Source organism: Zonotrichia leucophrys, chromosome 27 (genome assembly GCF_028769735.1).
Source record: "Zonotrichia leucophrys gambelii isolate GWCS_2022_RI chromosome 27, RI_Zleu_2.0, whole genome shotgun sequence".
Taxonomy (NCBI): Eukaryota; Metazoa; Chordata; class Aves; order Passeriformes; family Passerellidae; genus Zonotrichia; species Zonotrichia leucophrys.
In genome coordinates this window covers 1844990-1858483 of record NC_088196.1, presented here as the reverse complement: position 1 = coordinate 1858483, position 13494 = coordinate 1844990, and the positions used below count along the sequence as shown (strand labels likewise).

At 55.0% G+C, this 13494-nt stretch overlaps 1 protein-coding gene across 1 annotated transcript; it reads left to right on the top strand.

Moving 5' to 3' along the window:
* The first annotated feature begins 21 nt into the window (after positions 1 to 21).
* On the top strand, positions 22 to 12427 carry DBF4B (DBF4B-CDC7 kinase regulatory subunit). Its single transcript, XM_064733436.1, has 11 exons — positions 22 to 217; positions 1730 to 1921; positions 3437 to 3487; positions 4054 to 4123; positions 4872 to 4942; positions 5629 to 5665; positions 7456 to 7498; positions 8328 to 8444; positions 8593 to 8719; positions 9328 to 9437; positions 9918 to 12427. Exons 1-11 carry the CDS (start codon positions 107 to 109, stop codon positions 11170 to 11172), a joined length of 2184 nt encoding a protein of 727 aa, XP_064589506.1. The 5' UTR covers positions 22 to 106; the 3' UTR covers positions 11173 to 12427.
* Positions 12428 to 13494: the final 1067 nt, after the last annotated feature.

Here is a 13494-nt window from a genome sequence, read left to right as displayed (position 1 = left end):
TTCGCGCGGAGCTGCGCGTCCCTGCACGGCCGCCGTGCGGGGCGGGGCGGGCGGCGGAATTTAAACACGGACAAGCGGCGGGCTCGGAGCCGAGCTGGGCAGGGCCATGGCCGGCACGGCTTCCCCTCGGCCCCTCCGCGGACAGTCCTTCTACCTGGACCTGCCCAGCGGCCGCAGCGCCCGGGACCTGGCGGAGGCCATCGGGCGGCTCGGCGGGGTGAGCGCGGGTCGGGAGTGTGAGGGGCTGGGGGTGACCCGGGACTGCGGGGGCTCTAGGGGGGTGCCTTGGGGTGGCCTCGCCCCTTTTCTGCCTCTGCAAATTTTTAAAAGTTTCCTGATTTTCCTGTTTTTCCGATGAGCCGGTTCCCTTCCTGGCTCTCCCGCAGTGGAGCTGGTGGAGATTGCCCCTGTCCCCACGCTCCGGCCCTTGGGGGTCCCTGGGCTCGGCACCGGCCTTTCCCTCCCGACATTCCGGCTGTTCTGGCCTTTCCCTCCCAGCATTCCAGGTGTTCCAGGTCAGGCCAGCGCTGGAAGGACTGGTGTGTGTTTCTGCTTCCCTCCTGCTCTGTTGAGCTGCTTGCCCGGTTGTTCCCTTTCTCCTTTATTTTTCTAAAGCTGGTTATGCTCTTCTGGGTACAGAACCTCTTTCCCTCCCAACATTCCAGGTGCTTTGGCCTTTCCCTCCCAACATTCCAGGTGTTCCAGGTCCAACCAGTGCTGGAAGAACTGGGGTGTGTGTGTGTGTTTCATCTCTCTGCTTCCCTCCTCCCTCTGTGGAGCTGCTTGCCAGTTGTTCCCTTCCTCATTTATTTTTCTAAAACTGGTTATTTTCTCCTGAGGACAGAGCCCCTTTCCCTCCCAACAATCTGGGTGTTCTGGCCTTTCCCTCCCAATGTTCCAGCTGTTCTGGCCTTTCCCTCCTGGCATTCCAGGTGTTCCAGTGCTGGAAGGACTGGTGTGTGTGTCTCATCTCTGCTTCCCTCCTCCCTCTGTGGAGCTGTTTGCCCAGTTGTTCCCTTTCTCCTTTATTTTTCTAAAACTTGTTATGTTTTTCTGGGGACAGAGCTCCTTTCCCTCCTAACATTCCAGGTGTTCCAGGCCCAACCAGTGCTGGAATGACTTGTGTGTGTTTCTGCTTCCCTCCTGCCCTGTTGTCTGTGGAGCTGCTTGCCCAGTTGTTTCCTTTTCTCCTTTATTTTTCTAAAGCTGGTTATGTTCTCCTGGAGACAGAGCTCCTTTCCCTCCCAATATTCTTGATCTTCTGGCCTTTCCCTCCCAACATTCCAGGTGTTCCAGGTCCAGCCAGTGCTGGAAGGACTGATGTGTGTCTGTGTTTCATCTCTGCTTCCCTCCTCCCTCTGTGGAGCTGCTCGCCCAGTTGTTCCCTTTCTCCTTTATTTTTCTAAAACTGGTTGCGCTCTCTGAGAACAGAACTCCTCCAGGCTGATCCATGATGTCCAGGCCCTTTTCCTCAAATCTTGGGGTTTTTTTGAAAGCACTGTGTGAGGAGTAGGTGATGGTGACAGAGTCCTGGATGTCTGGATCTGAATTTCTGGTGATTATTTGCAGTGAATCTCTAGGGCATCACAGGATCTCCTGGTTGGTATGGAATGAAAGAAGGAATGTGTATATTCCTGCTGTGTGTGGGTTGAGCCCAGCTTTGTTCAGCAGAGCTGTGCCAGCTCAGGGTCAGGCCCTTGCAGAGCTGCTCTGTTCTGTCTCTCTGCAGGTGACAGAAAGCTTCCTCAGCAAAGAAGTCACCTGTGTGGTGTCCAGCAACAGAGAGGCCAAGAGGGGCCAGCCCAGGGCTCGGGAGGAGAAACAGAGCAACCCAACTGCAGAAAGCACAAAATCCACGAGCTCAGTGCCTGCTGCCCCCAAAGGAACCCCAGCCAGAGCTCACCAGAAGCCACCATACCCTGTAAGAGCTACAAGGGTTTTGTCCAAGGGAGCTGTAGGGCAGAATCTGGGGACAGTTTTGGAAGGTGGAGTTGTTCCTGCTCTGAGCAAATATTCTGTGTGGCTTGTTTTCCCTGTTCTGTTCTTGTTTCCCTCACTGTCCTTATTCATGCTCTGGTGTTTTGTGTCTGCCATCATTGTGCATGGCACAGATTTGGGCTGTAATCAGGGAAATCTGGAATGGCAGGGGATGTGGAGGCCATGGCTGGTTCCCAGAGGTGTAGTGAGAAAAAACAGAGAAATATAGACAGAGGAAAGCATTGCTGACTCTGGGTAGTCACAGGGCAAGGCCCCTGTACCCTGGAGGAGATCCATGAGGGTCTCATATGGGAAGGGGCTTCTCCTGGTCCCATTTGCCTGTTGGAGCTGGGCTTTCTGCTCACAAATCCTTGTGGCCAAACTCCAGCATCTCACCTGGAATGTGGTGTCTGGGGAAAAGCAGCTGCCTCAGCCCAGGCCTGGGGAATCTCTGCCAGCTGGAGCTGAAGCACCTGCAGTGGGAATGCTGAGCTGCAGAGTTCTCTCCCAGTTTTTGTCCCCTGTCCTGGCTCCCAGCACTGTCCCTTGTCTTACAAAGAGCTGACCCAATCTGCTGAGGCTGTTGGCTCAGTTCCCAGGATGTTCCTAACCCTGGCCAACATCTTGAGATGCCTGGAGAGCAGGGGGACCTGATCTTTCTACAAATCCCTGATAGGAGATTGCAGCCAGGTAGGGCTTGGTCACTTCTCCTGGGTAACAAGTGACAGGACAAGAGGAAACAGCCTCAAGCTGTGCTGGGCAGGTTTAGATTGGATATTAGGGAAAACTCCTTCATGGGAAGGGTTGCCCAACCTTGGCACAGCTGCCCAGGCCAGTGGTGGAGTCCCCATCCCTGCAGGGATTTAAAAACTCTGTGGATGTGACACCTGGGGACATGGGTCAGTGGTGACCTTGGCTATACTGGGGAGAAGTTGGACTTGACCTTACAGAGCTTTTCCAGCCTGAACAATTCCATGATGCAGCAGGCACTTTCCAAGCTAAATTGCTGCTCCCTCCTGGCTCACTCTGGAGCTTTCGTTTCCCTGCTGGTCAATAATTCCAAGCCTTGGCTGCTGCTTCTGGTGCAGTTGAGTGGCTCTCTCTGCAGTTTGCATTCTCTGAAAGGCTCTCTGGACTAGCAGAGTGTGGGGATCCCCAGGGATTGTTGCTCTCCAGTTCTTTGGGGATTGTTGCTTTCCAGCTCTTTGGGGTTCCCCAGGGATTGTTGCTCTTTGGGGTTCCCCAGGGATTGTTGCTCTTTGGGGATCCCCAGGGATTGTTGCTCTCCAGCTCTTTGGGGATCCCCAGGGATTGCTGCTCTCCAGCTCTTTGGGGATCCCCAGGGATTGTTGCTCTCCAGTTCTTTGGGGATTGCTGCTCTCCAGCTCTTTGGGGATCCCCAGGGATTGCTGCTCTCCAGCTCTTTGCCATGACCTGTTCATGTCTCCTCTCTCCACAGGCACTGCTGAGCAGGGGGAAGGAGCTGCTGAACAAGGCCATGAAGAACCAGGTGAGCAGCCTTGGATGGGCTGGGTGTGCTCAGAGCTCTGCTGAGCACAGCAGAACCAGTGCCAGCCTTCCTGCAGAGCCCCTGGCCTGCTGACAGAGCAGATCCTGGGGCTGGGAAAGGCACAAAGCAGTTGCTTGTGGCCTGCAGGAGGTTGTGTAGTGCTCCTGGTCACTATTTCTGGAGCCATGGCATCCAGTGTTGTACCTCTGATACCTCTCCCAGCCATCTGGGTGCTCAACACAAGAGAATTATTAACACAAGGCCTGCTGTTAGATGAATTTTTAGCCTAAAAAGAACTAAAAGCAATGTAGCTGGGGCAAAATGCTCCCCTGCAGTCCTTTCCCCAGATAAATCTCAGTGCCCACTTAAAAGCTCATGCTGATTAAATAAACACCTGCCCAAGGTGCTGCTGTTAATTTGGCATGGATAAAGCATGAGCTCCATCCTTTACTGCTGTGCCCTGATTTCTGTAGCAGCCACACTCTGTCAGCTGGGCAGCAGGAAGGGCTCTGAGCTCAGTTTAGAGCTGAGCTTTGAGCTGGGCTTTGCCAAACCTCTCTGTGCAGGACACCTGCAGTGGCAGCAGCATCCTCGCCAACGCTCGCCTGTGGGGAGTCCAGATCCTGCATGTGGATGGTATCCTTCACTGTGGGCTGCAGGAGCCTGCTGGGAACGAGGGGTTTTGGAGACAGGTGGAGCAGAAGGGATGGAAGAAAAGTAGAACAGAAGGAAGAAATTGCAAGCAAATCTCCTGGAGTGGTGCCATGCTGGCCTGGCTCAGTGATGCCATCCTGCCCTCAAACACATTTGTGTGTACAGAATGTGCCACTGTCACATTTGCAACAGCAAGCACATTGTCATCTACTGAAGGTGGAACATTAGGAAAATTTGTTCCAAAAAGACTGTTTTTATTAATGAACCTGGAAGTACAATCATGAAAAGGGCAGGGTTTGGTTGGGTTTAATTAGGAAGTGCTGGTGTTTGAGGACCTGTTCTGGAAGGCACCTCCTGTCCCCATGATGGATGGGGAGGGGGTGATGGGAAAGGCAGATGGTGGAGCTCTGATACTAAAAATAGGTGTGGAGTAAAAGGTTCCTGAGTGTCTGGTGACAGTGACATACAGCTGTGGCTGAGCCTGTCTGGTTCCTGTCCCTGGGCTCTGCTCTGTGCTCACAGCTCCTGCCAGTGTCTCCTTCCTGCAGAGCCCCAGCAGCCTCCAGCTCTGCAAACAGAGGGGCTCAAAATGTTCTCTTGGCTTCATCTTGGACCATTCCTGCAGGCTCCAGCTTTTCCCAGTGTATTAGGGGGGTGGGTGGGCTGCACTCTGAGGGAACAGCTCCCTTCCCTGGCTCAGCTTTGGCTCTTTGACATCCCACCTGCACAGAAATGTTGTCCTATGCCCAGCAGCTGCTGCGAGCCATCTCAGGAGCAAGGAAGCAGTGCCAGAAGACAGAGGTAACAATTTACCTGCAGCCAATTTCAGCAGTTCAGGGTTTGGACAGTTCTTGTAGCAGCTTCAGTGCCACTCAGGGGGTGCTAGATCCAATCTGGTGCTTGTGTTAGTGGTGCAGATGAAAAAAATCAAAAAATATAAAGTTGGGGGTAAATCCAGCTGAGAATGAGGCAGCTGTTGCTAAATATCAGCATTCATAGCACAGCTAATGCTGACTTTAACCCTAAGGGTCATGGTTTAACCCCCAGCCCCACACAGCCACCCTCTGGGATCCCCTGGGATGGGAGAGCAAAAGTGAGAAAGCTCATGGATTGAGATAAAGGTGATTTAGTTAGGAAAGCAAAAACCACACACACAAGCAAATCAAAGATGATGATGATGATGGTGCTACACTGGCTCACCAAAGGATTGGTTAATGCATTGGAGAGGTCAGAGGGAAGGTGGAATGTAAGGATAGGGCATGGCAACCTTTATTAAATAATTATATTTAATATATTTAATTTATTAAATAATTATATTTAATATAATACTGTATTATTAACTTAATATTTCAACTAACCCTGGGTAATTTGGGAGGCAGAAGGAGGGGAGGTGCTCTGGGTGGTACAGGAGCTCTGAAATGGTGGGTGAGGCTGCTGCAGCTCTGCTTGTGCTGCTCCCATGCTGAATGTGTCCCTTTTTCCTCTAGGTGAAATGCCCTGCCTCCAAATCCAAAATTCACAGAGGTAAGGCCTGGAAGTTGTGCTGCTGTTTATGCTCAGATGTGGAGCTGCTTGGAGGAGCCTCATTTAGAATTTGAAACACATCAAAACCTTTGGCAATCCCAAAATATGCCAGCTCTTTAGGCAGTTCCCCTTGAATGGGCTCTGTTACTCCTTGTTGGAGTCTGGCTGCAGCCTCCCAGGACAGCTGAGGATCTTTGATGTCACAGTGTGTTTCAAAATCCTAAAAACCCTTTGCTGCCAGCTCCCAGAACAGAGAGAACAGTTCTGCTGCTCATTGAATCCAGCAGCTTCAGGGAGGTTTTGAGGAATAATGCATCCTGCAGAGGAGAGCGTGTTCCTCCCAGCCCACTCACTTCTGCTGGGCTGAGATGTGCTGCTGAGACACCGAGCTGGGGATGGCTCTGGCAGGCAGGAGGGAGGGGGAACAGCCAGGTTTTCATCTCATCTCATCTGCAATTAGACAGAAATTGGGGCTGAAATTGGCACTGCTGACGTCAGCTGGGTCTGCGACTTGTGTCAGTTTGGAGCAGGCTCCAGCCTGGGTGGTGTGTGAGACACACTTGGGAGTTATTTCCCAGTTTGGGGTGCTGAGGAAAGGCTCAAGAAGCTGTTGGATGTCTCAGATTGTGCCTGCAAGCTCTGAGATCTGCTCTGAGGTCTCACAGTGGCATCAGAGCCACTGCTGGGATCACTCACCCATCTGAGCTGGATCTGGGGCCTCTCTCTCAGAAGTGCTGAGCATTTGGCAGTGTTTGCATGGAAAAAACTTGATCCTGTACTGAAATAGCAGCTCCAGTGACGTGGCAGCACATTTGAGGCAAGCAGAGGGTGAGGCTGGCGAGGACAGGTGGGCTCAGCCTTTCTGGGGAAAGAGGGTGAAATATCTTTGGGGAAAAAATAGCACTGAGTGCCAGGATCACAAGAAAACAAAACTCCTCGCCCTTCAGAGACCATGAGGGAGGCAGGAGAGGCTTGGTTTCAGGGTCAGGCAGATGCCTTGTGGGAACACCTTGGTGTTTTTTTTGTTTCTTAGCCAGATCAGGACTCGGGTTTCCAAGGTGAGCGTAATGTGAGTGGAACCTGCAGGACAGGAGGGACCTTGGAACCTCCCCTCCCAGCCTGGCTCTGAAAACATTTTCCCTCAATGCTCTGCTGAGGCTCTTTTGCTCTGTCCTTGCTCTCCAAAGGAAGCAAAGCTGCTGTTTGCCCTCCCTGGGAGCTGGGCAGAGGCCAGGTCCTGCTCTCGAGCAGTGTCCTGTGCCAGGCTTGGCTGGCTGCACCTTGGTTTGTCTCCAGCATCTCTTGCTGCTTTGACATCCCCATCCTGGCCTGAGCCAGGCTGGTGAGCCAGGTTCTGCACTTGAGGCAGGGTGAATGGAGGAAAAGGAGCTGGAAGTTGTTGCAGAACTCTGAGCAGCTCTGCAGTTCCTGAGTTCCCTCCTCATACTCAGTGACACATTGTGGGGGGTTTGTGTGACAATTCTTGGGGCTGGAATCAGAAGGCTCAGGGTTAGGTCAGTGGCTGTATGGCTGAGGAGGCATTAAAGATGTGATTTAATTTAAATACCCTTCCAAAGGTGTAAATGTCTATGGTTTGGCTGCCTGGGGTTTGGTCACCCCATTTCAAACTTGGACCAGGACCTAGAGATGTTTTGTCTGTGCTTGGCCACCACTTGGCATTCACCAGAGCCAGAAGTTCTGATGCAGTCAGCTCTGGAGCCCAGTTCTGTTGGGGAATGAGTGACTTAGGGAATTTGGCCAGGAAAACTAACCAGGTTTCTTTCTTTCAGGAAAATTGAAGCCCCCTTTTCTGAAAGTTGAAGACCAGAGCAGGTAAATGAGACCTTTCTAAATATCCTACCCTAAAACCTAAAACCTCTCCTTCCCTGGTTTCATTCCTGCCCATGAGGCTGCCCTGGCTTCTGTGCAGACCCTGTTCCACTCTGGGAATTGATTCTCTCCTAGAGGGAGGCAGATGGAGTTTAGAGAAACAATCCAGGTGTCTTGTGTGTCAGGGAGAAAAAAGGTGTCAAACGAGACTTGACAGCAGTTTCCTTCCTTGCTCACATTCCCTGTGTGATCCTCAGCAGGTCACTTAATCCACCCTCAGCAGAGAGGAGTGAGATTGAAGCACAGGAGGTCAGGGCCTGTAACTTGAGGCCAGCCTTGGGCACAGGGGACCTGATCCCTGTGGTGTTTCTGAGGAGTTTGTAACTCTACCAGCATCCACGGGGCCAATTCATTATTCCAAAGGCAACATTGAAGGCATCTCAATTAAGAGTCAGATATTGGGGTTTACATCTGCATGCAGTGAAGTGTGAGGGGAGAAATGTGGGAATCAAAACCCTCCTGTGCAATGGGGTGGCTGGAAATGCTGCACTGCTCTGAGCTGGGGCAAAAAATGGAATTTGGGCTGAGCAGGCAAATTTGCTGCTCCATTGGAGCTGTTACTGGGAGCTGGTTTTAACACTTTAAATGTGTTCAATGAAATGAGAATTTCATTCTCATGTGAAGTCAGCAATGGGAACTCTGGCACAGCCCCAGGAGAGTTCTGGGCAGCATCTCCTCATGGATGAGGTGGCACCTTGAGCCCCTCCAGGCTGCAGGAGGGACAGCTCTGAAGCCTTGCCTTGACTCTGATGTCCTGATCTGCTGCTTCCAGGCAATTCAGGCCCTTCCATCACCAATTCCAGAGCTTTCCTGCCCTCAACTTCCTGGCACCCAAAAGCTGCAGCCCATTTGAGCCTCTGAAAAGCCTCTCCAGTTCCTGCCAAGCCAGGTAGGCTGCAGCTCCTTCTGTGTTTAACCCTGCTCACTGCTGGTTCCTGGGCTCTGGGAGCCACCAGCCTTTGGGTGTGGGCACAGGGAGCCCTGTGCTGTCCCTGCTGTCCCTGCCAGGCAGGGTGACCCTGTGCTGTCCCTTGCAGGGGTGCTGAGGGCTGTGCCCTGCACAGCACTGGAGGGAAGAGCCCTCGTTCCACACACGTCACCGTGCCCAGGAAAAGGAGGGGCTTCTGTGAGTGCTGCCAAGAGACCTTTGAAGAGCTGCAGAAGGTAAAGGTTCCCCTGGGAGCTGGTTCCTTGCAGGAGTTGTGGGGAGCACTCAGAGGCTTTGTTAATCGTGTCATGCTCGTTAGCTCTGTGAGCTCCTTTGGGAGGAATTACTGCATCCTGCAGGATCTGCCTCTGAGCTGGGAACATGGTCAGAGCACAAGGGGTTTGAAGGTTGGTTTGAAGGTTGGAGCACAACATGCTCCTCTCTTGGGGTGCCAGAGCCTCAAGGATCATCCTGCTGCATGATCCATAAGGTGAAGAGGCTGTTCCATGGGGCACGGGCAGATTGAAAAGGTGGGAGGAGGTTTTTTAGGTGCCAAGCAAGGGGGCTTTCAGAGCCCAGCCTTTAGTGCCAGACAGTGGTGGTGGAGTCTATTTCCTGCTGCTGGGGAGGAAATGGGAAATTCCTGTGGATTTGTGGATCCATTCCTTGGATCCAGACACAGCCTCCTCATCAGCAGGAGCAGGGAGCAGGACACTGAGTGTTCCCAAACCTGGCAGACACTGCCTCTGTCCCTTTGCCCTCTGGTCTGTTAGGCTGTGGGAAGTGCAAATTCCCCTCCTGGCAAAGCTGTGAGTGTTGTTAAAGGGTCTCTGCCACCTTCCAGCATCTCCAGAGCCCCCAGCACCAGAGGTTTGCCCAGGACAGCTCCCAGTACATCCCTGTGGACCGTGTCATCTCCCAGCTCACCAACAGCTTCCTGGAGGGCTCAGCCAGGTAAGTCTGGGGATCTGGGAACTCCTGGAGCCCAGAGGCAGCAGGTCCACATGGCACAGCCATGGAATGGGGTCCCTGTGCAGGGCGCTTTGCCCAGCAGGACAAACTTGGCCCCTGCTGGGCAAATTTCAGACAAACAATGGGAGATTTTCCTGCATTTCCATGGGATTTATCCTTTTTCCTTTTTCCATGGACTCCTGGTGCCTCCTAAATTAGAAAGGGCAGCTGAACCTACCTCTCCTGTCCCTGCTGCTCTGTAGCCCCTCTGTGCCTGGGCACTGGGCTGAGGAGGCTGAGCTCCCTTGTGCTGCCCATCTCTGCCAGCAGCAGAGTCATTGTGAGCCTCAGCAGGCTAAAACTGCTTCCCTGCTCCTGAGCAAGGGCTGCAAACACCCTGCAGTGCAGGAGAGAGGTTTTGTCTCCCTGGGGGGAGTGTTTGTGGCTGGGGCTGGGTGAGCATTAACTGATGGTTCCTCCCAGGGTGCCCTGGTCCTGCCTGCCAGATGAACGTGTGGTGCCTCAAGCACACAGCACTGGAGGAATGAAGCTGCTGCCAGCAGAGCTGGGAGAGGAAGGGGAGCAGCCTGAGCAGGATGCTGTGGAGCTGATAACAGATAGAGAGCTGGATCATGGCCTGAAGACCCAGGGACATTCCCCCTGCCTGCCCAGGGACAGGGTCACAGATCCCACAGGAGGAGGGGACTTGTCAAAGCCCAGATCCCTGCAGCTGCCAAGGGGAGCAGGGCCCAGCAGAGGGGTCTGTGCTGCCCATGGTGCCATGGGGGACGCTGGGCTGGGGGCTTCAGGTTTAGATTTGGCTCCTGAGCGGGGCTGGGAGCCTCATGCATCACCCACTCCTGTCAGAGACACAGTGGCTTCTTCATGTGAACCTGTCAGCCACCCTCCCCAAGGCCAGGCTGCCTCCAGGAAGCGCCAGCTGTGCTCCAGCCACAGCTCCCAGGTGGCAAAGAGGCCCAGGCTGGAGCTGGGTTCTGGCCTGTCCCCCCTGGGTGAGCAGATGGGGGCACAGGGTGCAGGGCAGGTGTCTGAGCCAGCCCTGCCTGCCTTGGGGAGGGCTGGCAGCCTGCCCCTGGGCACAGAGCTCTCCAGCAGACCTCACAGCTCCCTTGCTTTGGATCTGTGCCTGTGTCAGAGCCCTGGGGGCCCTGTGTCCCAGCCAGCATCCCCAGGGGCAGTGGCTGCAGGTTGGGATGCTGGGCAGGCAGCTGCAGCCAGCACTGTCAGCGAGCATGGCCGGAGCAGGGACAGTGACAGTGACAGCACAGCCAGGGGTGGGAGCAGGCCTGCTCTGGAGGGCACAGCGAGCAGGACCAGCTGCCCTGCTGGCTGCCTGCCCTCTCCCACACTGCCCCTGGCTGCAGCCAGATGTTGCTGCTGTGTCAGGGCAGCACAAGCAGCGGCCCCTGGAGCTCCCGGTGTCCTCCCGCCTCCTCCCCAGTGCCCCGAGGCTGTTCCCGGCTCCAGCAGGAGCTCCTCGGGCTCAGACTGGGCTGTGCAGCTCCTCCCGGGTGTCCAGGGCTGCAGGATTCCAGCTGTGGGCAGGGATTTGCTGCAGCTGCAGCCCCAGGGCAGGGTGAGGGACAGTGGGTGCGGGTACGAGTCCCAGCTCTGCTCCGTGCTCAGGGAGGCGGAGCTGGACAGGAGCTGCAGGAACTGCTGCACTGAGACACGAGGAGCCTCTTTCCCCATCCTTGGAACGTTGTTTGGCAGCTAAAAGCATCTCCAGGCTGCTCTGTGGAGCCTCAGTGGGAGCTGGGATGGGATTCACCAAGGCACCCTCTGTGTCAGGAGCAGGAGGGACATCCAAGGGTGAGGACAGCACTGGCAGCCTGGGCAGCTCTCCTGGTGGGAATAGGTGGGGATGCTGTGGCTTCCCTGTCCTTGGCTGTGATCTTCCCTCCCCTGCTGGCCACGTTTAGAGCCAGCAGATTCCTCTGATTCCTTACAAGACTCATCACGGACCCAGTGGTGCCTCTGGAAGTCTCCACCCAACATCTGTGTGCTCCTTACCCTTCCAGAGTTCTTCCTCTCACACGATCCCCAGAGCTGCAAAGACTTCTGAGAGAAGGCTCAGGGGGATGAGATTTGTGCTCTTGCTGTGATCTGGGCGTTGTCTTTACATATTTTCAGGTGGTTTTAACTTGTTTGGGATTTTTTTATAAACTTTTGAAATAAAATGGAGGGATGAGATTCTGCTCTGCCTTAATGTGGGAATGTGGCTGGGGGCAGGAGCAGAGCAGTAGGGGTTGGGTGGAGGAAGCTTTGTGCGCAATGGACACCATGATGGAGGGGGTCCAGCCCCAGAACATCTCCCCATCTTTGGTTTACCAGAGGAGTGTGGCCAACAGGTACTGGGAAGCTCCTGGACCCAGTGCAGGGGTGGTGCCCAGCAAGGAGGGGTGTGGAGAACCTGGAGAGCATCTTGTTCACCTCTCCTGGGCATGGGGCTGAGGGATGGAGGTCAAGGATGGGCTGGAGGATGTTCTGGAATGTTTAAAGCAGCCTGTGGCTTCTTGAAGGGCAGTTCCAAGCACCTTTCTGTGGTGCCAAGCTGCTTCCAGGTGTGGTTGGGAAAAGGAAAGGCTCAGGGCCCAGGAGGGTGGGACAGGCACCCAGAGGAGTGGGGTCTGTCTGTCCTTGGGGATGTTCAGTCCTTGAGTGAAGGACAACACTCCAGGCTCAAAGGGAAGGCTTGAAGAGGGAGCAGGGACCTGGGGCACACGAGGCTTCATAGGTTCCTCCTGAGCTGAATCCTTCTCCAGTGCAACAGCCAAACTCCAGTCCTTTCCCTGCTGCAGCCCCTGCCATGAAGGGCTGATCAAACCCCACTGGGCTCAGGGTTCTGCCCTGGAGCTGGCCCAGCAGGAAGGTGATCCCTGGAGAGAGGGGCTTGGGGCACCAACCAGCCCCTGGCCTGGTGGGTTCAGCCTCCTGTGCCCCTCAGACAGCAAAGAAGGGGCCCTGGGGACAGGGGAATGGCCCCTGCAGGCCCCAGAGCTCCAAGTGACCCTGTGGACACTGGTTATCTCATGGTAGTGAGCTCACCTGGGAGATCAGCAGCTGTGTTTCACCAAGCCTGAACCTTCCAGGGAGGGGAGAGGGACCCCCAAGTGCCATCTGCCCCCTCCTCGTGCTGACCAGTGACTTACACCATGGAGTGCCTGCTCTCTGAGGGACTGAAGCAGCTCCTTCATGGCCTTATGGGGACCCTGCAGGCCTTGGATGAGATGTCCAGGCTGGAGATGGAGAATCTTGGAAGAGACTTAAAGATCATCCATCCCCCTTCCACTGGACCAGCTGTTCCCTGGTACCGGTGTAGATCCACCCTGCTGGGCACCTCTTTGTCCCTGTGGTGCTGAGGAGCACCAGAAGGGCTCTGGGAGGGACTGTCCCCCTCGGGCTGGCACCCTCAGAGCTCCTGAGGAGCCAAGCAGGTGCTGGATCATCTCTGCTGCACCTGATGCTGCATGGAGGAAGAGGAAGGTCCAAGGGCAGCAGGTCCCAGTGTGGAAGCCCTGCCTGCCCCATGCTGACCTGCCTGGAAAGGAGCATTTGCCAGCCAGGAACCCCCTGAGTGTGGATGAGAAGGTCCTGGAGCCCCTCTGGTGCAGCTGCCTCTCAGGTTTCAGCTCCTGGTGGCTCTGCCAGCACTGGGGATAACAGGCCGAGCTCAGAGGGACTTGGAGCCATAACAAAATGGGGCAAAAAGGTCAAAAAAGTTGTCCTGGAGGAGGGTGAGGGATGTGAACTGGGAATTCAGCCCCGTGTCCCCAGTGCTGTGGGCAGCAGCACTCCCTGGCTCCAGCACCATCCCCTTGGCACAGTCAGCACCAGGCAGGGGCTCAGTTCCAGCTGGGAGGGTGGTGCTGGTTGGGGGCTCCAGTCCCATTTGGGGGGCTCTGATGATGCTGTGGGTCCTGGTACTGATTGGCAGCCCCAGGACAATCTGCAGGGGCTCTGGGACTGGCTGGGGACCAGCTGGGGACAAGTCAGGGACTCTGTGCCAGCTGAGGGGGGCAGGATGCAGACTGGGGGG

Coding starts and splice junctions, on each gene's coding strand:
- DBF4B (XM_064733436.1), top strand. CDS start 107: ATGGCCGGCACGGCTTCCCCTCGGCCCCTCCGCGGACAGTCCTTCTAC. Junction 8,445..8,592: donor TCCAGTTCCTGCCAAGCCAG/GTAGGCTGCAGC, acceptor TGTCCCTTGCAG/GGGTGCTGAGGGCTGTGCCC. Junction 8,720..9,327: donor CCTTTGAAGAGCTGCAGAAG/GTAAAGGTTCCC, acceptor GCCACCTTCCAG/CATCTCCAGAGCCCCCAGCA.